The 23,821-nt window shown below is 44.5% G+C and overlaps 1 protein-coding gene across 2 annotated transcripts in view; it reads right to left on the reverse strand.

The window, feature by feature from the left end:
• Positions 1-23,821, reverse strand: part of eml2 (EMAP like 2) — a 67,781-nt gene that overhangs the window by 42,712 nt on the left and 1,248 nt on the right. The window contains exons 2-5 of one of the 2 annotated variants that reach the window (XM_060856164.1): positions 19,339-19,367; positions 6,662-6,791; positions 3,128-3,277; positions 1,706-1,775 (exon numbers count right to left, since the gene is read on the reverse strand). In XM_060856164.1, the coding sequence (XP_060712147.1) occupies positions 1,706-1,775; positions 3,128-3,277; positions 6,662-6,791; positions 19,339-19,367 (379 nt within the window). Of the gene's footprint in view, positions 1-1,705; positions 1,776-2,522; positions 2,729-3,127; positions 3,278-6,661; positions 6,792-19,338; positions 19,368-23,821 lie in introns of those variants that run through there. The other variant, XM_060856165.1, reaches the window with a different exon arrangement.

A 23,821-nucleotide genomic window follows, 5' to 3' on the forward strand; every position in this document is an offset into this window, starting at 1 on the left:
GTGAAGCCTTTTGCAAGGCTCTATATGGTAGACTAATTGGTAAAGTTAGATCACATGGGATTCAGTTAGAGTTATCAACTAGTTACAAAATTGGCTTGACAATAGGTGACAGAGGATTGTTTTTCCAAACTGGAGGTCTGTGACCAGCGATGTTCCACAGAGACCAGCGCTGGGTCTACTGTTCTTGGTCATTTATTTAAATGATTTGGAGGAAACTATTCGAGGCAATGGTTAGTAAGTTTGCAGATGACACCAAAATTGATGGTATATAGTGGACAGTGAAGAAGGTTACCTAAGATTCCAAAGGGATCTTGATCAATTGGACAAATGGGCTGAGGACTGGCAGATGGAGCTTAATTTGAATAAATGCAAGGAGTTGCACGTTGGTAAGGTGAACAAGGGTGTGAGTTACCCAGTTAAATGGTAAGACCCTGGGTAGTGTTACATTGTTCTTTAAGGGTTCTGTTACATTGTTCTTTAAAAGTCATGTCACAGGTAGACAGGCTGTTTAAGGTGGTGTTTGGCACACACCTTCATCGCTCAAACCATTGAGTGTAGGAGTTGGGACATCATGTTGAGGTTGGGGAAGTCACTTTTGGAGTACTGTGCGCACTTCTGGTTGCCCTACTATAGGAAGGATATTGTTAAATTGAACAGGGTTCAGAAAGGAATTAACAGGATTGGAGAGGTGGAGTTATATAAAAAAAAAGGACTAAAAAGGCTGGGACTTTTTTTTTAAGAAACACTGAGCATAGGAGGTTGACAGATGACCTTATAAAAAGATTTATAAAATCGTGGCGTGGCGTAGATAAGTGTGGCACTGAAGAAGCACATCAGGTCAAGCAGTGTCTGAGGAGCAGGAGAGTCAATGTTTCAGGCATAAGCCCTTCATCAGGGAAGGCTCTGCTCCTCAGATGCTGCCTGACCTGCTGTGCTTTTCCAGCGTCACAGTCTTCGACTGACTCTCCAGCACCTGCAGTCCTCACTTTCTCCTAGGGAGATAAATATAGGTGAATATAAGACTTGGGGACATATTTACAAAAGTACCATTAAATTCTTCAGGAGTGACACTAGGAAACACCTCTCTAGGCCACGTCAGGTAGAAACGTGGAGCTTTCTTCCAAAAGGCAAGAAATCAATGTTAGATTGCAAACTGTGACAGATAATACTTTCAGTTGATAGAACTCTAAAAATGGTACCAAGCACAAGTGTCAAGTCCCATCAGGGCGGCACAGTGGTTAGCACTGCTGCCTCACAGCGCCTAGCACTGCTGCCTCACAGCGCCAGAGACCCGGGTTCACTTCCCGACTCAGGCGACTGACTGTGTGGAGTTTGCACATTCTCCCCGTGTCTGCGTGGGTTTGCTCCAGTTTCCTCCCACAGTCCAAAAATGTGCAGGTTAGGTGAATCGGCCATGCTAAATTGCCCGTAGTGTAGGGGAATGGGTCTGGTTGGGGGCGAGTCAGCGTGGACTTGTTGGGCTGAAGGGCCTGTTTCCACACTGTAAATAATCTAATCTTAGTGGATAGAATGATAACTTGAGGGACTGAGTGTCCTCCTCCAGTTCCTATGCCCCTTGCTTTCTGCAGTTTAAGATAATAGGTCTTTTGTTGGGTCAATGTTATAGCAGAGAATGCAGAAACCAAATAGGCAAATATACCTTCTTTATTTAAAGAACAGAAATTGAAATTTGAATAGATTGTACCTTTCCATCTTTTGTGGTTCCTGCCACCTGCCCTGTCGCCATGGTGACTCTGTCAGGATGTACTGCAAGGCTGAGAGAGAAGAGAGGAATGAGTCACAATGTTGGCCTTTAATTCCTCATCAATAACAGTGCTGGGTCCAGAATAAAGCAAGAGGCCTAGCCACACGCTGTGTACAACCTTTAAGCATGTTACTGTTTCTATTTAACTTCTGCTTCCCTTTCACTTTGTTAGTATTATTTCACTGCATAAGGTTTCATGAACAATACTCAGTCCCTAACCAAGGCATAAATTGGACATTTACAAAAGGAAAAAGGTGTGAATTTCACCACACAGTAGGGGGCAGTGACGTTCAATTATCCAAGTGGCAGATGAGACCCCTTTCCAAATGGTGGCCATTGTGTTCTCTTCCCATCCCAAATCCTGATAGTCCTTGGATCAATAGAGAACACGCCACACCACCATGGAGGCTCAAGGCTGTCACCAACACAAGTCGATCGGGTCAAAATCCTGGAATTCCCTCTCTAATGGGATTGTGGTCAACCTATAGCATTTGGACTGCAGCAGTTCAAGGCGGCAGCTCATCATCATCTTCTCAAGGGTAACTAGGGACAGGCAATAAACACTGGCCCAGCCAGTGACACCCGCATCTGAGAGAGAAGTAACAACTTCTAATGCATGAAACAGCGACTGATTTACTCCTGCAGTTATGGCAAGAGTCCGCAGAGATAGCAATGACACACGTGGCTCACAGATAGGATTCAACCCTTCTGGTTGGCTGACGTTAAAGGTTTGGCACTGACAAAACACAAAACTCACCAATGCTCTCCGTTTGCCAATTCCAGTAAACTCCAGGCGATCTCACAGTAAGGAGACCATATGGCAAAAAAAAGCTTGTGGTTGTGAATAAAGGCAACGCAACTAGCCAGCAGCAACTCATCATCGCGATGAGATCACTTGAAGAATGCTGCTGGACCTGCTGTGCTTTTCCAGCACCACACTCTCTACTCTGATCTCCAGCATCTGCAGTCCTCACTTTCTCTTGAAGTTGACACTGTCCAGTCAACGCTAGAAATGTCATCCGACTTAAGTTAAAGGTTGCCATGGACACAAACTTCAGTGATATCATTTATTAAAAAGTTTATCACTGCACAGACACGTCGGCAGAGGGTCAGTGGTGCATGTGTTACCAAGAGATAACGAGGGGGAAGGTTTCCATTCACTAGAATGAAAACGGTTTTGGTATCGACCTTTGACTTGACAATGCAGGTTAAAAAAAAAAAGCAGATTGACCCACACAGTGGACACAAGAGGAAAAAAAATAAAAAAGTAATAAAAAAAATCAACCTGTTTGGATATAGCACTGGGGCAGGTGGCACTTGAGCCTTGTAGCCTAGAAGCAGAGACCACCGTGAGATACTCACCATTTCACATCGTCATTATGTCCGAGGTAATGACGCTGCAGCTGCTCTTCTACGTTGTACAGAACAACAACCGACGCGATAAAGTAAACAATCTCGCCTGTCGGTAGGAGATAGAGATTGGACCGGCAATCGCGCCCTCGATAACCATACCTGGATCGAATGGTTAAGGTAACAATACAAGGAGACTGGAAGTTAGTGTACCACTGAACAGAACCGTGTACAGTGGAATCCTCATGGGGGTCAAACATCATAGGGTCCGAGAACTGTATAGCACAGAGACAGACCCTTCGGTCCAACTTGTCCATGCCAACCAGATATGGTAACCTAATTTAGTCCAGTTTGCCACCAGTTGGCCCATATCCTCCTAAACCCTTCCTATTCATATACCCATCCAGATGCCTTTTAAATGTTATCATTGTACCAGCCTCCACCACATCCTCTGGCAGCTCATTCCATACACGTACCACCCTCTGTGTGAAAGTGATAAACTTTTGACATTTACAACAAAAGAGTTAAACATATGAAGAATAAAAGCAAGGTCTGTAAACAGGAGATTTATCATCATGTTCACATTTCAGTCAATAATCAGTTTTGATTATCATGACCTGGAATGTTAAGACCATAAGACATAGGAGTGGAAGTAAAGCCATTCGGCCCATCGAGTCCACTCCGCCATTCAATTATGGCTGATGGGCATTTCAACTCCACTTACCCACATTCTCCCCGTAGCCCTTAATTCCTCGTGACATCAAGAATCTATCAATCTCTGATTCCAACAGGTTTGTCAGGCATGACCTCCCCTTACTGCACAGAGATGCTGTCTGAGGTGTAGACTATTTCCTGCTCTTAGTTCAGGTTAGCAGCATGAGTGCGATTTTCTTTTGCACTGGATTCAAGAACGTTTATCTCAAAAAAAAAAGACATCACTGCCAGGGGGAAAAAAAAGTTTAAAAAAATAATAAAATATATTTATCCTCAACGTTAAGGGCTTGTAAACACGTGGAAAAGTAGTTGCAAATTAGTCGGTCAAAGAAATGGTCAACCGGTGAGATTTGAGAGGCTGAAAGTTATTCCCCATCACCTCGCAAACCCATGAACTCTACCATGTAGAAGGGCAAAGTCAGAGGCCAGCAGGTTATGGTCCGACAGATTTATTCTAAAATCACAGGCTTCCAAAGCACTGCCCCTTTGTCACCTGTGATTTCAAACAAACCTGTTGGACTACAAGTTGGTGTCGTGAGACGTCTGATTTTGTCCAACCCAGTCCGACACCGGAGCCTTCACAAATCACCTCCACAAAATCATGTTGAAGGGCAGCAGCTAACTGGGAGCGCCACCACCCTCCTGTTTCTCGCTAAGCCATTCACCATCTCCATTTAGATCTAGGTCAGCCATTCCCACGCCATCCGATCAAAATCCTAGAAATTTCTCCCCCATCAGCCCAGTGGGGTGCCCCTACACCCGAAGAAATGCCATGGGTCAAGAAAGCAGATTACCACGAGCTGACCTAGCTAGTGATGCCCATATCTCAGGAGTAGACAAATGCCCTTTGCCATCAATCGCCCTTGTGATTTGGAGATGCTGGTGTTGGACTGGGGTGGACAAAGTTAAAAATCACACAACACCAGGTTATAGTCCAACAGGTTTAATTGGAAGCACTAGCTTTCAGAACATCGCTCCTTCATCAGGTGGTTGTGGAGTATAAGATTGTAAGATACAGAATTTATAGCAAAAGTTTACAGTGTGATGTAACTGAAATTATAGCAAACAATCCAAGTCGTTTTCCATATATAATTTCAGTTACATCACATTGTAAACTTTTACTATAAATTCTGTATCTTACAATGTGATGTAACTGAAATTGAATATTGAAAACGACCTGGATTGTTTGCTATAATTTCAGTTACATCACACTGTAAACTTTTGCTATAAATTCTGTATCTTACAATCGTATACACCACAACCACCTGATGAAGGAGCAGCGCTCCGAAAGCTAGTGCTTCCAAATAAGCCTGTTGGAGTATAACCTGGTGTTGTGTGATTTGTAATCTTGCAGAGTTGCCAGGCTGTTCCAGCCACCTGCAAATGAAAGTAAAACAAAAAAAAATCTCAGAATTATTAGATGCAAACGAAGGCCATTTAACCTATTGGGCCTGCACCAGATCTTCAAAACGAGCATCAATACATTGTACCTGTCTCCTGCTGTTTCAACCCTTGTTTCTAATCTAAACTGGATCGGCTGACCCATTGAGCACAATAGCCACCTGGATGGCCTGCTGTTCTATGTATAACAAGGTGGCTTGTACCAGGGGCAGTTTGACTTAAGCAGTGAGAGGGTGGCAAGCACAAAATATATTGGATTTCAACCAAAAATATCAGGAGGTACATGAAAAAGAAAAAGCTTACAGGCCAGAAGTCAGTGTTTACACAAGATTGACCGTGACTTACATATCTGAAAATGTGTTGCTGGAAAAGCGCAGCAGGTCAGGCAGCATCCAACGAACAGGAAATTCGACGTTTCGGGCATAAGCCCTTCTTCAGGAATGAGGAAAGTGTGTCCAGCAGGCTAAGATAAAAGGTAGGGAGGAGGGACTTGGGGGAGGGGTGATGGAGATGTGATAGGTGGAAGGAGGTCAAGGTGAGGGTGATAGGCCGGAGTGGGGTGGGGGGCGGAGAGGTCAGGAAGAAGATTACAGGTTAGGAGGGCGGTGCTGAGTTCGAGGGATTTGACTGAGACAAGGTGGGGGGAGGGGAAATGAGGAAACTGGAGAAATCCGAGTTCATCCCTTGTGGTTAGACGGTTTTTAGGTGGAAGATGAGGCGCTCTTCCTCCAGCCGTCGTGTTGCCATGGTCTGGCGATGGAGGAGTCCAAGGACCTGCATGTCCTTGATGAAGTAGGAAGGGGAGTTGAAGTGTTGAGCCATGGGGTGGTTGGTCCGGGTGTCCCAGAGGTGTTCTCTGAAACGTTCCGCAAGTAGACGGCCTGACTTACATATGTATAGTAGGCATTTTTAATGTAGGATAGATATTCTGCAATGCAATGATTCGAGACAGAGATAGGATTTCTCGTCAGCAACAAACCACCCAGAAACTCCTGGAGAAGCTCAGCAGGTTTGACAGCGTCCAGAAAGAAATCAGAGTTACCGTTTCAGGTCGAATGACCCTTCCTGAGAACTGAAGGGTGAGGAAAGGTCACCTGACCTGAAACATTAACCCTGATTTCTCTCCACAGCTGCTGCCAGACCTGCTGAGCTTCTCACAGCATCCAGAGTTTTTTTTTTCAGTTTTTAAATAGGTGGTCTGGTGGAGGAGAGCAGAAACTCCTAAAAACAAAAAGAAAATGACAGGTGAAAGCGACACCAGCCAGAATGCAAACTCTGGATCCTTCTATCCACTGAAGAGAGAGGCAGAAACGCACTAGAAAAAAAAGACAGAATTAAGAAATATTTAAGTGGCTATTTTGCAGATCCTGCAACATATTGAAAAATGTCTGAAAGGAAAAGAAACAAAATCTGTTGTAAGGTGGAGGATACACCCATTCCATCTTCAGTTTGGAGGCTGGTAATTCAGTCGTGGCTTGCAACTTGTATGTTCCAGTCAGTGCCTGTGGCATGTACAGAGTGATGGGTCGGCCACGTAGGAACATCTTCACATAGCCATCCTCTGTAAAAAACAACAGCAGAAAGAGAGAGAAAACAAGAGGGTGAGAGACACAGTGACCAGCTGTCTGCTTCTGAAGCAGAAAAAAAAGGTATCCCGCTTCATCACCTTCAGAAATCAATCCTCAGGTACTGCACCACCTCACCTTCAGGAAACATCTGGAGGAAATTTTTTAAAATGGCAAACCTACCAATACAAATGGCAATTAGATTGCGGCTCTGATGACTGCAGCTCAGTGGATAGCAGGTCCTGTTGCGAATGAAGGAGGTTGCAGGTTCAATTCCTGCTCGAATTGCCTACAGTGTGCAACCCAGACAGAAAACAGGTGCAGTACTGGCAATGCTGAGTAGTATCACTACCTCCAGGCCAGGAGGCCCAGGTTCAAGTCCCACCCACTCCAGAGGGATGTAATAACATCTAAAAAAGGCTAGAGTCATAGAGATGTCCAGCACAGAAACAAACTCTTCAGTCCAACCCACTCATGCTGACCAGATGTCCTAAATTAATCGAGTCGCATTTGGCTCATATCCCTCTAAACTTAATAAAATCATAAGAGTCATGGATAGGGTAAATAAACAAAGGGTGGGTGAGTCCTTAACTTTAGGGCATAGATTTAGGGTGAGAGGGGAAAGATATAAGAGAGACCTAACGGACAACTTTTTCACCCAGAGGGTGGTGTGTGTGTGGAATGAGCTGCCAGAGGAAGTGATGAAGGAGGGTACAATTACAACATTTGAAAGGCATCTGTAATATGATTATTGTCTATGTATAGGAAGGGTTTGGAGGAATATGGGCTGGGTACCGGCAAGAGGGACTAGATTAGATTGGGATATCTGGTCGGCATGGAGGTGTTGTACATCTCCATGACTCTACAAACTTTTCCTATTCATATCCCTATCCAGATACTGTAATTGTACCAGCCTCCAGATCTGGGAATCATCCAACCTGGGAAAGGGACTTTGGGTATCCACTAATCCATGAATGAAAACTATCCTGACAGAACGCTGCACCATCTCCAATGCCAACTTTCTGATGAGTCGACAACCCAAAAAGGATCCATCCGCTCTCAAAAGTGATTGCAAAGATCTGGTGGCATTACAGGGTGACCCCTGTATCCATGGAATTGTTTTCTGCAGTTTCCTGTGGGCTGAACATACTACAGGGAACCTTCTAGAAGCAGGAAGCTGTCGGGAAGGTAAATCTTCCCACTGAAATGAAGGGGTTCACCCCTATCCCCGATAGGTCAGGGAACCTACTGTATTTTAAACAGAAGGGAAGTCCCGGTCTCCTGATCAATCTCGAATTCTCAAAAAGCATGGGTGTCCAAAAACCAAAACTAGTACAGATGCTGGAAACCATAGCTAATAACGAACAGAAGGGGAAAAAAAAAGGAGGAATTCAGGTCAGGAAGCAGCTATGAGGAGAAACAGTTTGTTTCAGATTAATGATCTCTCAGAATTTGTTCTAAAGAGAGACCACCCAACTGAAATGATTGAGGGAGGGAGAAGAGAAACCAATATATCTTTTGCACGTGGGTGATCTCTGAAGGTCTGAGAAAGGTCAACCTGAAACATTAACTGTTCCTCTTCACAGCTGCTTCTGGATTTAAATTTTCCCTTTAAAAAAAAGGGATTCCTACTGGTTCAACCCAGTTTCCTACTTTCCGTTAACAATTTGAGAAGTTATTTGGCTGTGTAGCATTTTGGGATGGTCAGTGGATACAAGCATTACCACTTAAATGCAAGTGTTTACCAAATCCATTTTGATATACATCAGAAGGAATGCGGTGATCACAGCTCAAACATTTGAAAATGCATAGATTAGATTCTCTACAGTGTGGAAACAGGCCCTTCGGCCCAACTAGTCCACACCGACCCTCCAAAGAGCAACTCACCCAGACCTATTCCCTCCAAATAATGCACCTAACTCTATGGGTAATTTAGCAATTCACCTGACCTGCACATCTTTGGACTGTGGGAGGAAACCACAACACCTGGAGGAAACCCACGCAGAGAATGTGCAAACTCCACACAGACAGTGGCCCGAGGCTGGAATCGAACCCGGGTCCCTGTAAGGCAGCATAGCAGTGCTATGAGGCCCAATGGTGGCTCAGTGGTTAGCGTTTCTGCCTCTCAGTACCAGGGATCGGAGTTCAATTCCACACTCTGGCAACTGTGTGGAGTTTGCACATTCTCCCTGTGCCTGTGTGGATTTCCTTCCAAAGATGGGCAGGTTAGGGTGGATTGGCCAGGCTAGGTTGCCCACAATGTCCAGGCGAAGTGAATTAGTCATGGTAAATATGGGGCTACAGGGATGGGGTGGGATGCTGTGCAGGTTAGTGTGGACTGGATGGGCCGAATGGCCTGCCCCCACACTATAGGTATTCGAAACTATTGCAAGTATCACTGTCATATTCTAACTGGGTTTGCAAGTGTGTAAATCACTCCGGATTGATCTCATCCATACTGCCATTGATTCTAAGTGTATTCTCAGAGCACACAGAGGCTGTAAATAAGAGTTACATAGAACAAAAGGATAAACTCTTTATGGTTTGGTTATTGCTTTATTCTGGATTAATTACTGACAGACTCGAGGCTATTTACATTTGGGATTTTGGCCAAAATCCCAATCATTTACAGCTGGAAGGGACTGTCAAAAGGACATACATAAAGCATGGAAGCTGAACAAGTCAGTAACAGGAGACACACTGACTCATCTGATCATTAACTCAAAGTTCTACGTCCAAACAATGAACAGAGTAAGTTCGTTATAAAAGGATGCCATTGATCACTTGGCCCTGGGCAAGCTCAGCACAGAAAACTGTCCAAATGAATTTGGAGGACACAAGTGAAGAAATAAATATGCTCAATGATTTTGTAATAAAAAAGTTTAATGATGTGAGTGGTTAAAGATGGGACAGTAGGCAGATATGACCCTGCCAGCCTTGTCCTAGCAGACATTGGTGTTTACATAGCAACATTAAGTGTCAAAAAGGAAAAGCAGAGACACAGAATACCTGACCTCATGCTTGCTAGTCTAGCCGTTACAGATTCACCCACCTGCCCACGACAGTACTGAGGGAGCACTATAGTCCTTGGAGATGAGGCCCAGTCTGTATCGTGACGATACCCTTAATCATCTGTCCAATGGGACAGTTGTTTTCCCCCTATCCCCAGTCACTCATGGGACATTGGGCAATAAATACTGGTTTGGCTAGAGATGCCAACGGGCAGTCAAGAGTCAACCACGTTGCTATGGGTCTGGAGTCACGTGTAGGTCAGACGAGGTAAGGACGGAATTTCCTTCCCTAAAGGACACTTAGTGAACCAGATGGGTTTTTCTGACAAAACAGTGGTTATGGTCATTATTAGACTTTTAATTCCAGATTTTTTTTATATAAAACAAAAATTCAAGTTCCAACAGCTGCCATGGCAGGATTTGAACCTGGATCTCCAGGTTACTTGGCTTAACAGATGCTGACTACAGCTAGCAACTCAAAACCCAGCATTCATGAGGTGCTATGGACCATCAGCAGATTTGTGATCATTCATAATCTGGAACCTCATGATCCAGCATGTCTCCATTCTACTGGTGGTGCCATCAGGCTGGGAGGGGGGGGGGGGGGGGGGAGGGGCTGGTTGATGATTATCCATGGTTCCAAAGAGGATTACCACAGGACATACCAGGAGCAGTAAAAAGCATCGTCCTTGTGACGTGACAATACTGGAATACTTGCATGATAAACAGCAGAATCGGCCTACAATAGACAGAACCAAGAGGTCCCAAAAACAATGAATCCCTACTGGTTGGAGTCATAACCAATGCTAAGGAAGCCAGTCATTGTTGGAGGTCAATCCTCCCTCTGGGACATTTCTGCAGGAGTTCCTCAGGGCAATGTCCTCAGCTCAAACAAACATCTTTAATGGCCTTCCCTCTAACACAAGATCAGAAGTGAGGATGTTTGCAATTGATCACACAATGTTCAGCACCATCTGTGAATCTTCAGGTCCTGAAGCAGTCCAATGTCCAAACGCAACAAGACCTAGACAGTCAGGCTTGGGCTGATGATTTGAACGTTGCTTCCCACTCCCCCTCCAGGGCAATAAATACTGGCTTATTTGATAATACCATCATCCCACTAAACAAATTTAAAATTTAAAAACTCCAAATTCTCACCCTGTTTCAAATCTCTCCATGGGATGGTCTTCCCCAATCTCTAATGTCCTCCAGTTCAACAGCAGATCTCAGGCCTGTTGTGTATACCCAATGTAAACACTTCATGGGCGATTGTCCATTCAGCTGCCTGGCTCTAGCCCCTGCAATTCTTGTCCTATACTTTTCCACCTCAATTTTCTCCTTTAAAACACCCTTAAAAGCCTACCTTAGCTGCACTTATGGGGACCCGTTATTAGATCCTAGTCGCTCAGAGCTCTTTTATAGCATTTCTATAGCCTTTATAATGTGGAGAGAGGATTGCATATTGCCCAAGGGGCTAGATAAATACAGATAGATCGGTTTTTAACATGCTCATATTCAGGCTACAGAAAGAGCCTCGGTTTTTGTCAGAGGCAGTGGTCCTTATGTCACTTGGTGATGAACAAGAGATGTGGACAACCTACTAGTAATGGGTCAACTGGTAAGAAGAATTGCATTGATCAGAGATAATAGACAATAGACAAAAGGGCCGAATGGCCTACTCCTGCACCTTCGAGCCTGCACCGCCATTCAATATGATCATGGCTGATCATTCCTAATTAGTATCCTCTTCCTGCCTTATCTCCATCATCCTTGATTCCACTATCTTTGAGAGCTCTATCCAACTCTTTCTTAAATGAATCCAGAGACTGGGCCTCCACTGCCCTCTGGGGCAGAGCATTCCACACAGCCACCACTCTCTGGGTGAAGAAGTTTCTCCTCATCTCTGTCCTAAATGGTCTACCCTGTATTTTTAAGCTGTGTCCTCTGGTTCGGCACTCACCCATCAGCGGGAACATGTTTCCTGCCTCCAGAGTGTCCAATCCTTTCATAATCTTATATGTGCTGAAAATGTGTTGCTGGTTAAAGTGCAGCAGGTCAGGCAGCATCCAAGGAACAGGAAATTCGACATTTTGGGCAAAAGCCCTTCATCAGGAATGATCTTATACGTCTCAATCAGATCCCTCTCAGTCTTCTAAACTCAAGGGTATACAAGCCCAGTCGATTCAGTCTTTCAGTGTAAGGTAATCCCTCCATTCCAGGAATTGACCTCGTGAACCTACGCTGCACTCCCTCAATAGCCAGAATGTCTTTCCTCAAATATGGAGACCAGAACTGCACACAGTACTCAGGTGTGGTCTCACCAGGGCCCTGTACAGCTGCAGAAGAACCTCTGATTCTATATTCAATTTCCTCTTGTTATGAAGGCCAGCATGCTATTAGCCTTCTTCACTACCTGCTGTACCTGCATGCTTGCCTTCATTGACTGGTGTACAAGAACACCCAGATCTCTGTACTGCCCCTTTACCTAAATTGATTCCATTGAGGTAGTAATCTGCCTTCCTGTTCTTGCCACCAAAGTGGATAACCATACATTTATCTACATTAAACTGCATCTGCCATGCATCTGCCCACTCGCCTAACTTGTCCAGGTCACACCTGTAATCTCCTAACATCCTCATCACATTTCACCCTGCCACCCAGCTTTGTATCATCAGCAAATTTGCTAATGTTATTGCTGATACCATCTTCTATATCATTAACATATTTTACAATATATGTTTGTAATATTACCTGGCCACCAGATAAAAGTCCCCATCAGCAGCATGTTCTGGCAAGATGCTGCATGCCAGGTATCAAGGACATGTCCAGCAGAATTTCAGCTTGACCAGGTCAGTCATACAGTTTGGAGGGGGCCTTTTAGACACTCTAGGCTGTGCCCTTCAGATCAGAAGAACTTGCACCTCTAGATATCCCAAAACATTGACAAAGATGGCCTGAAAAATCCAACCTCAGAGCTTGTAAGCTGGGGCCCCAAGACACAGGGTCAAACAACTTGACCAGAAACACCTCCACGTGGCTCTATTGAGTGACTGCAACATTTGAGGGAGAGGAGAAAGTCAAGCATATTTAGGACGAGGGAATACACCAGAAAAACAACGTCTCTGTCCCTTCAAAACGAATTTCACATGCTGTGCTTGCAATTAGATATGCAAATCAAGGTGTGGTCCAATGTCACGGGAGACATCAGCCTGGATTGTAACTGTTTCATTTAAGCTGAATTTTGTCTGAAGTGACAGGAGAACCCACTGTTCTTGGTGTACGGCCACACCCCATTTGGGAAAGTGAGCTGAGACAAGCCCCACTCTTCCTAGGGCTGTCACTGAAAATCAAAGATTTAATCAAAGCGTATAAACACTGATTCCTGTTATGACCTACTAAACCATTGCAAATAAGTTCTAGCCACAAGTAAACAAAAGTGAACTCCCAACTACTAGTTGGAACTAACCCCCTTTGTAAACTCAAAACAATGGGCGTTATAGGTGAAAGGAAAACTCTGGGGAAACATAGTTCAATAGCACCAGTCCACAGGCTTCAATGAGAAGTTTTTGTTTTCCTTCTTTCTGTTCTGTTCTTCATCTAAGCTCTTGGTCAAAGAGGTACAGTTTCACAAATCACCAGTTAGAGGCAGCAGCTTAGAGCAAATGGTAGAGAGGGAGTCTGACCTCCAAAAGACCTGGTTCAAGTCTCACCAGCCCTGGAGAGGTGTCATAGCATATCTGACCAGGTTGCTTTCAGTCAAGTTAAAATGATCCTATTGGATCTAGTATAGACCTAACACAGACATGGAGACTTTCAAAAAGCATTTCATTGACTGCAGTGCTCTTTGGGAAGCCTTGTGAACCAAACGTTTCAGGTTCAGGTCCCACCCAAACCACTTGGTTATCAAGCTGCATCTCCACAGCAGAGAATGAGTGTGGGAGAGTCTCCCAATCAGCCACGACTGATGTGGAATGGCCTCTCCTTAAACTACAGCACCTAGTCCCCTGTTCCAGAGAAAACAAGCTATGGGAACACAAAAGCACATGTTTTTTTTCTCTCTGCCTTGTATGCTACTAGGCTTTGGAAGAAAGTGACACACACACGTGCTTTGGAATGTTCGTAATTGCAAAAACAACTCAGTTGAAATGTTAACATGGAGGGGCCATGGCCTAATGGTGTTATTGCTGGAGCATTGACCTGGATAATGTTCTGGGGAGAAAGTGAGGTCTGCAGATGCTGGAGATCAGAGCTGAAAATGTGTTGCTGGAAAAACGCAGCAGGTCAGGCAGCATCCGAGGAACAGGAGAATCGACGTTTCGGGCACAAGCCCTTCTTCGGTAATGTTCTGGGAACCTGGGTTTGAATCCCACCATGGCAGGATGCTGGAATTTGAATTCAATAAAGAGAAAATCTGGAATTAAGAGTCTAATGATAACCATGGGTCCATGGTCGGTTGTCGGGAAAATCCCATCTGTGTCACTAACCCCCTTTAAGGAAGGAAGCTGCCATTCTTCTCATCTGGCCGACAGAAGGCACGGGATGGCATGGTGGCTTAGTGGTTAGCACTGCTGCCTCAGCACTAGGGTCCCAGGTTCAATTCCAGCCTCAGGCGATTGTGTGTGGAGTTTTCACATTCTCTCCGGGTGCTCCGGTTTCCTCCCACAGTCCAAAGATGTGCAGGTTCAGGTGAATCGGCCATGCTAAATTGCCCATAGTGCTAGATGCATTAGTCAGAGGGAAATGGTTCTGGGTGCGTTATTCTTCAGAGGGTCAGTGTGGACTGGTTGGGCTGAGGGCCTGTTGTTTCCACACTGTAGGGAATCTAGTCTACATGTGACTCCAGACCCACAGCAATGGGGTGGACTCTTAACTGCCCTCTGGACAATAAATGCTGGGCCTAGCCAGTGACACCCTCATCCTGTGAATTTATAAAGAAAAATTCCACAGTGTATGGTGCACTTCAGAAAGATTTGTGCAGAGAATTAGGGTTCAGATAGAGTCAGTTCTTGTTTGCCTGTATTCAGCAGTTCAGTTTAAAATGCAGTTCTGATGTAGAAATGATGGGACAACACTCCTGTCAAAGCCAATGCTATCCAGTAATGATCAACAGCCAAAGTAAGTCAGTTAAACAAAATTAGCGCAGTGTCTTAAATAACGACCAAAGAAAATTTACAGCCCAGGAACCGGCCCTCCAAGCCTGAGCCTTTCCAAATCCACTGACTAAACCTGTTGCCCAGTTCCTAAGCATCTGTACCCCTCTGCTCCCCACCTACTCATGCATCTGTCCAGACAGATCTTAAATGAATCTCCCATGCCTGCCTCTGCTGGCAACGTGTTCCAGGCACCTCCCACCCTCTGTGTGAAGTACTTGCCATGTGTACCCCCTTAAACTTCTCACCTTGAAAACATGACCTCTCGTTATTGAATCCTTCACCCTGGGAAAAAAAGCTTCTCTTTCTACACGTCATTATTTTGTAAACCTCAATCAGGTTTCTTCCCCCGCCCTGATCTCCTTTTTTCTAATGAAAAGGAATCCTAACCTGCTCAACCTCTTCATAGCGAGCACCTCCCATACCAGGCAACATCCTCAAGCCTTCTCTGCACCCTCTCCAAAGCGTCCACATCCTTTTGGTCGTGTGGCAACCAGAACGGTACTCAGTATTCTAAATGCGGCAGAACCAAAGTCTTGTACAATTTTAACATGACCAGCCAGCTCTTATACTCAATACCCCGTCCAATGAAGGCAAGCCTTCTCGGCCACTCTATCCACCTGTGCAGCCACCTTCAGGGTACAATGGACCTGCACTCCCAGATCTCTCAAGCTTAAAAGCACGTAGCTGATGTCCTAAAGAGAGACATGTGTACAGCTACACCAGTATATTTACCAGTAAATGTATTAATAACCGTTGTACTTAAATTTTTACTTCTAAGCCAATTGGATGGAGAAAGGCAAAGACACCTAACTTTTCTTCATTTAGAGTTTGGCTTGTTTCGTCTTACTCCTCACGGAGATTTTCTAAGTATAGAAACAACAACTTGTTTAGCAATATTCCTATGGTAGGAAGATCGTATGAGGAAAGGCTGAGGCACTTGGGGCTGTTTTCATTGGAGAAAAGAAGGTTTAGAGTTGACTTGATAGAGATGTACAAGATGATTAGGGGTTTAGATAGGGTTGACCATGAGAACCTTTTTCCACGTATGGAGTCAGATATTACGAGGGGGCATAGCTTTAAATTAAGGGGTGGTAGGTATAGGACAGATGTTAGGGGTAGATTCTTTACTCAGCGGGTTGAGAGTTCATGGAATGCCCTGCCAGTAACAGTGGTGGACTCCCTCTTTATGGGCATTTAAATGGGCATTGGATAGGCATATGGAGGAAAGTGGGCTAGTGTAGGTTAGGTGGGCTTGGATCGGCGCAACATCGAGGGCCGAAGGGCCTGTACTGTGCTGTATTTTTCTATGTTCTATTACAGACACATCTGGGGAGCAAGTGCGACTTGAGCCTGGGCCTCCTGATTCAGATGTAGTGACACTACCACTGCACCAGAGCAACCACCCCTTTATCTAATATTCAGTGCTCAAGCTTGCTTTTCTAAAAGAAAACTAGCCCGTTTTTCTTAAATCAACCTGTTCAGCGATGTTATTACACACCTCTGGAGCAGGTGTGGGGATTCTGGGCCCTTCCAGTCCAGGGGTAGGGACACTACTACTGCACCACAGGAGGACCCTTGCTCAAGTTCCCTTACATGTACTCAAAGATGATTAAAGCCAACCAATCTTCAATGACATTGACAAAAAAAAAGCATTTTCTTTTCGTAAGAGATTGTATGTGAAGTGCAGCTTAGAAGCAGTTGTGTTCAAGCAATAACGGTCTATCAAGTTATGGTTGGTGTTCAATGTTTGTCTTTCCAGAGACGGTAGCCAGTGGATGGGAAAATTAATGACGAGTGTTTTAATGCTATGTTAAAAAAAAAAATCAATGAGGGGATCATGCCTTTGTCACAGGGAGGGGCAGAGACAAATCAGGTCAAGCTTCAACCACTCCACTGGGTAGCTGACTTCCTATTGAAGGGATATGCATTAAATCAACAACTCATTTCATCCAATATTCATGAACTGCAGCTGGATGGCATCCGGCTTAGAGACATCCATGTCCGCATAAAAATGGTTCTTTTAAAAAACAGTGTCGTTGGTCGAGCACTTTGGAAATTAGTCCCACGTTCGCACAGCCATATCTAATACAGATACGTTTGGAAAATAAAACAGCTATGCAATTAAATCTGCTTTCACAGAGGGGAACAGACTTCACTAGTCCAGGAGTCTAGGTCAAGGGAGAGATTTAGAGTCAGAGTTGTACAGTACAGAAACTGACCCATTGTATCAACTCGTTCGTGCCAACCAGATATCCAAGATTAATCGAAGTTAAAACAAAAATGACAACACCAGATTATAGTCCAAGAGGTTTATTTGGAAGCACTAACTTTCAGAGTGTTGCTCCTTCATCAAGTGGTCACAGAGTAGATTGTAAGATGCAGAATTTATAGCAAAGGTTTAGTCTGTGTGATGTGACTACAGTTGGGGAACACTTCAGCGGTCTGGGACATTCAATCTTCAGGTGACCACCCTCCAAAGCCGACCTCAGGACAGGCAATACCATCAAGTGGCCGAGCAGAGGCTGATAGCCAAGTCAGGTACCCCCTGGGAATGGCCTCAACCAGAAGCTGGGGGTTCATGTCACACTACAGGTGACCCCAATGCACTACACTCAGACCCTGTCTCATGCACCACACACCACCCCCCCCCCCAGACTTCCACCCCTTTACTCTCAAGTTTGTGGGGTGAAGTTTACTTGCAGAATTACATTTTATTTTGCCCAAAAACTGCATTAATCCATGCAAGATTCTATAAATTCCTTTAGGGATAGATTTAGGCTGAATATTGGGACACAGACAGATTTTAACCTCACCCTCAATGCATTAGGTGCCACGTCAGCACCGATATTGTTAAAGTTCATTTGAGAATGAAGTTTTTAAAAAGTTCCGGGTTTTCATATGAAAGAACTGAAGCCATTCTAAAAGCTGAGAGACTTAACAATCCAAGTCTTTTTCAATACGTCATTTGAGTTGCACCACACTAAACTTTTGATATAAATTCTGTATCTTATGATCTTCTGCTCCACAACCACCTGATGAAGGAGTGGCACTCCGAAAGTTAGTGCTTCCAAATAAACCTGTTGGACTATAACCTGGTGTTGTGTGATTTTTAACTTTGTCCACCCCAGTCCAACACTGGCATCTCCAAATCAAAATTAATCCAGTCCCATTTTCCAGCACTCAGCCCATATCCCTCCAAACCCTCCCTATTCACATACCCATCCAGATGCCTCTTAAATGTTGTAATTGTACCAGCCTCCACTTCCTCTGGCAGCTCATTGCATACATGTATTACCCTGAGAAAAAGTTGCCCCTTAGGTCTCTTTTGTATCTTTACCCTCTCACCCTATAGTTTTGGACTCCCCTACCTTGTGAAAAAGACCTGACTATATCCTATCCATGTCCCTCATGATTTTATAAACTTCTGTCAGATCACCCAGATGCTCCAGGGAAAACCCCAACCTGTTCAGCCTCAGCAATATCATTGTAAACTTGAAATGATTCAGAGAAGATTTAACAACATCTTTCCTATAGCAGGGAACATTGCCACACAGTCAGGCAGAAGACGTTTGGAATGACCTTCTGCCAATGGGTGATAGATTAATTGTTATTTTTAAATCAAATGTTAGGGTATTCCTCCCCCTCCCCCCCACAGGGTATTAAAAGGCAATAGAGGGTATATGGAGCTAAAAACAATGACTGCAGATGCCTGGAAACCAGATTCTGGATCAGTGGTGCTGGAAGAGCACAGCAGTTCAGGCAGCATCCAACGAGCAGCGAAATTGATGTTTCGGGCAAAAGCCCTTCATCAGGAATAAAGGCAGTGAGCCTGAAGCGTGGAGAGATACTATGCTACTCTCTCCCCACCCCCACCCTCCTCTAGCTTATCTCTCCACGCTTCAGGCTCACTGCCTTTATTCCTGATGAAGGGCTTTTACCCGAAACGTCAATTTCGCTGCTCGTTGGATGCTGCCTGAACTGCTGTGCTCTTCCAGCACCACTGATCTGGTATATGGAGCTAGGTCACAGATAGGTCATGACCTGATTGACTTGTCATGTAGGATTGAGGGGCTGAATGGCCTACTCCTGTTCCTATGTTGAAGGTACACTCCAGTCCCTCCAGGGTGCCAATGTGGGCTGTGATCCCAAAGGCCTCTTGCACTGTAAGTTACTCGGAGATTGTAACTGGCTGTTTTTTGGGAGTTGAGCACTTATATTTTCAGGCTGATACTGTATTCAGATCCAGATGATACAGAGAGAAAAAAATCTCATATCACCTTTATAACTGGTACTGACTCTGCTAGAAAGATTACTTTTAATACAGTCAATTTAATTCCCTACAGCCATAAGATGACTAAAGTAGTAACATTAACACTCACCTGCACTGAAGATGGAGTCTTTATGTTTGCTGCAAAAACAAGAAGACGGCAATTAAAGACATTTCTAACTCAAAAGACTAACTGCATGTTGTCTCAATGGAGTACAGTCAAACCCTTTGATGTGGTTCATCACTGCAGGAAGTTCTAAAACCCTTAATTCCATCCATTTCTCCCAGACCCCCTCAAAGAACTCAAAGTCATGATTTGACCTCCTCTGTGTCTTCTCTAAAGGAAGGGAACTACATGTCATCGAATTCCTATATAGTGTGGAAGCAGGCCATTCAGCCCATCGAGTCCACACTGAAGAGCATCCCATCAAGACCCACCCATTCCTATAACCCTGTATTTCCCATGGCTAAGCCACCTAGCTTGCACATCCCTGGACATTATGATCAATTTAGCATGGCCAATCCACATCTCTGGAAGAGGAAACAGGGAGAACATGCAAACTTCACACTAACAGTTGCCCAAGAGTGGAATCAAATCCAGGTCCCTGGCCCAGTGTTAACCACTGGGCCACCCATGTGCCCCATCTATTCACGTGTCGGATTTTAGAGATAAGGAATGGCAGTCTTGTACATCTCATGCTCAAAATGCAGTCAGACATATTTATTAATTAAAAAAATGTAGTCAGTCAATCTATTTCCCACAATAAAAAGTTGTCAATCTTCAGATTTTTTTTTAAATAAAAAGCAAATCAACGGTTTCTTTTTTGTGATGTTCTTTTTAAAAAGAAAGTCACAGTTAAAGCCTCGCCCAGCCTGCAGGCAATTTTCTGTGTTCCAATAATTACTAACGTACACAGCTTGACTGACTGGCAGTTTGTTTGTTTAACTAAAAGGCCTCAATGTTTAGAAACCTTTCTATAAAAAAAAAGAGACAGAAAGAGACACAGAAAATAATGCACCATGACGACAGCTTCCAAAATGTGGTTAGCAAAAAAAAAAAGCAGAGAGAGGGTTACTGAATATTTGAGAATAAATAGTTTCGTTAGGTGAGAGCTACAGAACTAAAGATGGAACAAAGTTACAGTTTAGTCAAGAATCTGAACGTAATAGCTCACCCACCCGAAGTGTCTACTTCAAATGTTTACTAGTTTATATCCACATAAATTTTAAATAAGTAGATCATGTCAGGGAACTATAACAACTTATGTTGCTGTTCAGCTGTGGTTCAGTGGATAGTCGTTTCACCCGAGTGATAATGGGCCAGGGCTTCACTGCCACCCCAGCAAGTGAGGACCATAACAAGGCTGATATTCCCAGGGCAGTACAGAGGGAGTGCCACACTGTTGGAGTCACCGTCTTTCAACGAGGTTTTAAATCAGGCATGTGGGGAAAGACGTCCCACAGCACTATTTCGAAAGGGAGTTCTCCCTGAGAATGTGGCCATTTCAGCCCAGATTACACAAGGAATTGGTCATTATCCCCTGACAATTTGTGGGAGCTTACTGTATGAAACATTTTGTACGCTATAACAGTGGATACAAAGATATTTGTTTAATTAGCTGTAAAGCCCAGTGAGGTGGCCAGAGGACATAGAAAGCACTATACACAAGAGCAAGGCTCTTTTCTTTGACTGCCAGGTCCTATAATGTAAATTGGGGAAGCAATGGCCTACTGGTATTATTGCTGGAGTGTTAATCCAGAGACCCAGATAATGCTCTGGAGACCTGGGTTCAAACCCCACCATGGCAGATGGCGGAATTTGAATTTCAATAACTTTATGGAATTAAGAGTCTAACGATAAACATGAATCTATGGTCAATTGTTGTGGAAAAGCCCATCTAGTTCATGAAATGTCCTTTAGGGAAGGAAATGGTCATCCTTACCTGGTCATGGACGAGTGTAGGTTAGATGGGCTTCAGATGGGTATGACAGGTCGATGTAACTTTGAGGGCCAAAGGGCCTGTACTGCACTGTAACGTTCTATGTTTCAGAGTCATTTTAGGGTCACAGGCATCTTAAATTGTTGGGATGCAGAGAATATTGGCAAGACCAATGCAACTTTCCAGTTGGATTTTGGTGGGATGACGACATGGGCATTAAAGAGCTCCACAGTTTTAATCAAAACCCTAATCACACCTTTTCTGTTCCATTATTAGTACCAATACCTTTGGCCCTCAAATCTGAAAGGTTCCCTCTCCACCACAATTTACAGCAATAGCTCATGTCTGACTAGTGATTAGCCACTCACATGCATTAAAAGAAACAAAATTAAACACCCACAATAATATTAGAGCAGATGACCAAAATGTTTAGTCATAGATGTGGTTTTAAAAAGGGACTATCTTAAAAAGACAGTACTTTCAAGAGAAATCCTAGACCATAGAGAGTCCGGCCAGCTGAAAGCTCAGGCACCAGTGATGGCATGATTAAATTCAGGCATGCTCCCAAAAGACTAGAATTAGAGGAGCAAAGATCTCCAAAGGATTTGAGCGCTTTTCTTTTAAAATTTACTTGTGGGGCTTGGGTGTTGCTGGCTGGTCTTACCCATTCCTAGCTGCTCTTTGAGAAAGTGGTGAGCTGCCTTCTTGAACCACTGTAGGTAGACTCAATGCCATTAGGTAGGGAATTCCAGGTTTTGGACCCAGCAATGGTGAAGGAATGGTGATATATTTCCAAGTCAGGGTGGCGAGTGCTTTGGAGGAGAACTTAAAGGTGCTAATGCTCCCATGTATCTGCTCTCCAGGTCCTTCAGGATGGTAGAGGTCTTGGGTAAATTTCTGCAGTGAATCTGGTACATGGCACTACTAGGTAAAAACAATGACTGCAGATGCTGGAAATCAGTCCAGGTTAGAGTGGTGCTGGAAAAGCACAGCAGTTCAGGCAGCATCAGAGGAGCAGGAAAATCGACGTTTTGGGCAAAAGCCCTTCATCAGGAATACAGCTGTATTCTACATGGTGCTACTGAAAGGTGGGGGGAGTAGATGCAGTGTCCTGGATGGTGTTGAGCTTCTTGAGTGTTGTTGGAGCTGCCTCCATCCAGGGCAAGTGGGGAGTATTCCATCACACTCCTGACTTGTGCCTTGTTGATGGTGACAGGGAGTCAGGAGGGGAGTTACTTGCCGAAGGATTCCTTGCCTCTGACCTGCTTTTGTTTAGGTGGCGAGTCCAGGTGAGTTTGTGGTCAATGGTAACCCCCAGAATGGTGGGTGATTCAGTGATGGTAACAGCCAGGGCAGTGATTAGAATGTCTCTTGTTGGAGATGGTCACTAGCTGGCATCTCTGGAGAAGGGAAGTAGTGATGCCATGATACAGTTTGAAAAAGAGGGGGAGAACTTCTTAAAAAAATAAGAAGGCATTGTGCACCACGAGCCAGTGTGTGGAGGATACGAGAGGGGAATGGAACTTGGTGTAAATTAGGATACAAGAGAAAAAAAAACACATTTTTGGGCTTTTAAAACAAAGGCTCCTGGCATTATGAGCATCACTGGTGAGGATAACACTTAGTATCTTTGAGAAAAATAGCAATCAGCCACCTTCTTGAGCCACTGAACTCCTTGGGGTGTAGGGACACCCACAATGCTGTTCGTTAGACAGAGTTCCAGAATTTTGACATTGAACAAATAGTAATAGAGTTCCAGCCTGACTGTCTGCATGGAGGGTGCATGTTCTCCCCATGTCCGTGTGGGCTTCCTCCCACAGTCCAAAGATGTGTAGGTTAGGGTGGATTGGCCATGCTAAATTTCCCCATAGTGTTCAGGGATGTGCTAAGTGGGGTATCCATGGGGTTACAGGGATTGGGACAGAGGGTCAATGCAGACTCAATGGGCTGAATAGCCTCTCCCCAGAATATAGGGATTCTGAGTCAGGATGATGGGTGGCTCGGAGCAGGATCTTCAGATGGTAGCATTTCCTTGTCCTTCTCGATGGAAGTGACCGAGAGTTTGGAAGGTGCTGTCTAATGGAGGCTTGGTGAACCTCTGCAGTGCGTCGTGTGGATGGTACACACTGCTGCTACTGAGGATGTGGTGCCAGTCACAACAGGTTGCTTTGTCCTGGATGATAAAGCTTCAAGTGTTGTTGGAACTGCACTCAGTGATTCCCAACATCACTCTTGCTCTTGAAGCTAAAAAGCAAGCTCCCAAGCAACTGACAACTACACAGGACAGTTGAACACTGACTCAAGACAACTATGTTGGAGTGGGCGTGAAACATACTACAAATAATATTTCAGCAAGTTACCCGTATTACTACATCATGCAACTGGGAGTTGCAGATATGTGGCCACTTTTGGAATACTGCTCTCAATTCATGTCTCCCTGCTTTAGGAGGGGTGTTGCAAAAGCTGAAAGGGTTCAGAAAAGATTTACGAGGATGTTGCCAGGGTTAGAGGGTGTGAGCTACAGGGAGAGGCTGATCAGGCTGGCGCTGTTTTCCCAGGAGCGTCAGAGGCTGAGGAGTGACCTTAGAGGTTTATAAAATCATGAGGGGCACGGATAGGGTAAATGATCAAGGTCTTTTTACTCAGAGTTAGGGA

The sequence above is a fragment of the Hemiscyllium ocellatum genome, chromosome 47, assembly GCF_020745735.1.
Source record: "Hemiscyllium ocellatum isolate sHemOce1 chromosome 47, sHemOce1.pat.X.cur, whole genome shotgun sequence".
Lineage (NCBI taxonomy): Eukaryota > Metazoa > Chordata > Chondrichthyes > Orectolobiformes > Hemiscylliidae > Hemiscyllium > Hemiscyllium ocellatum.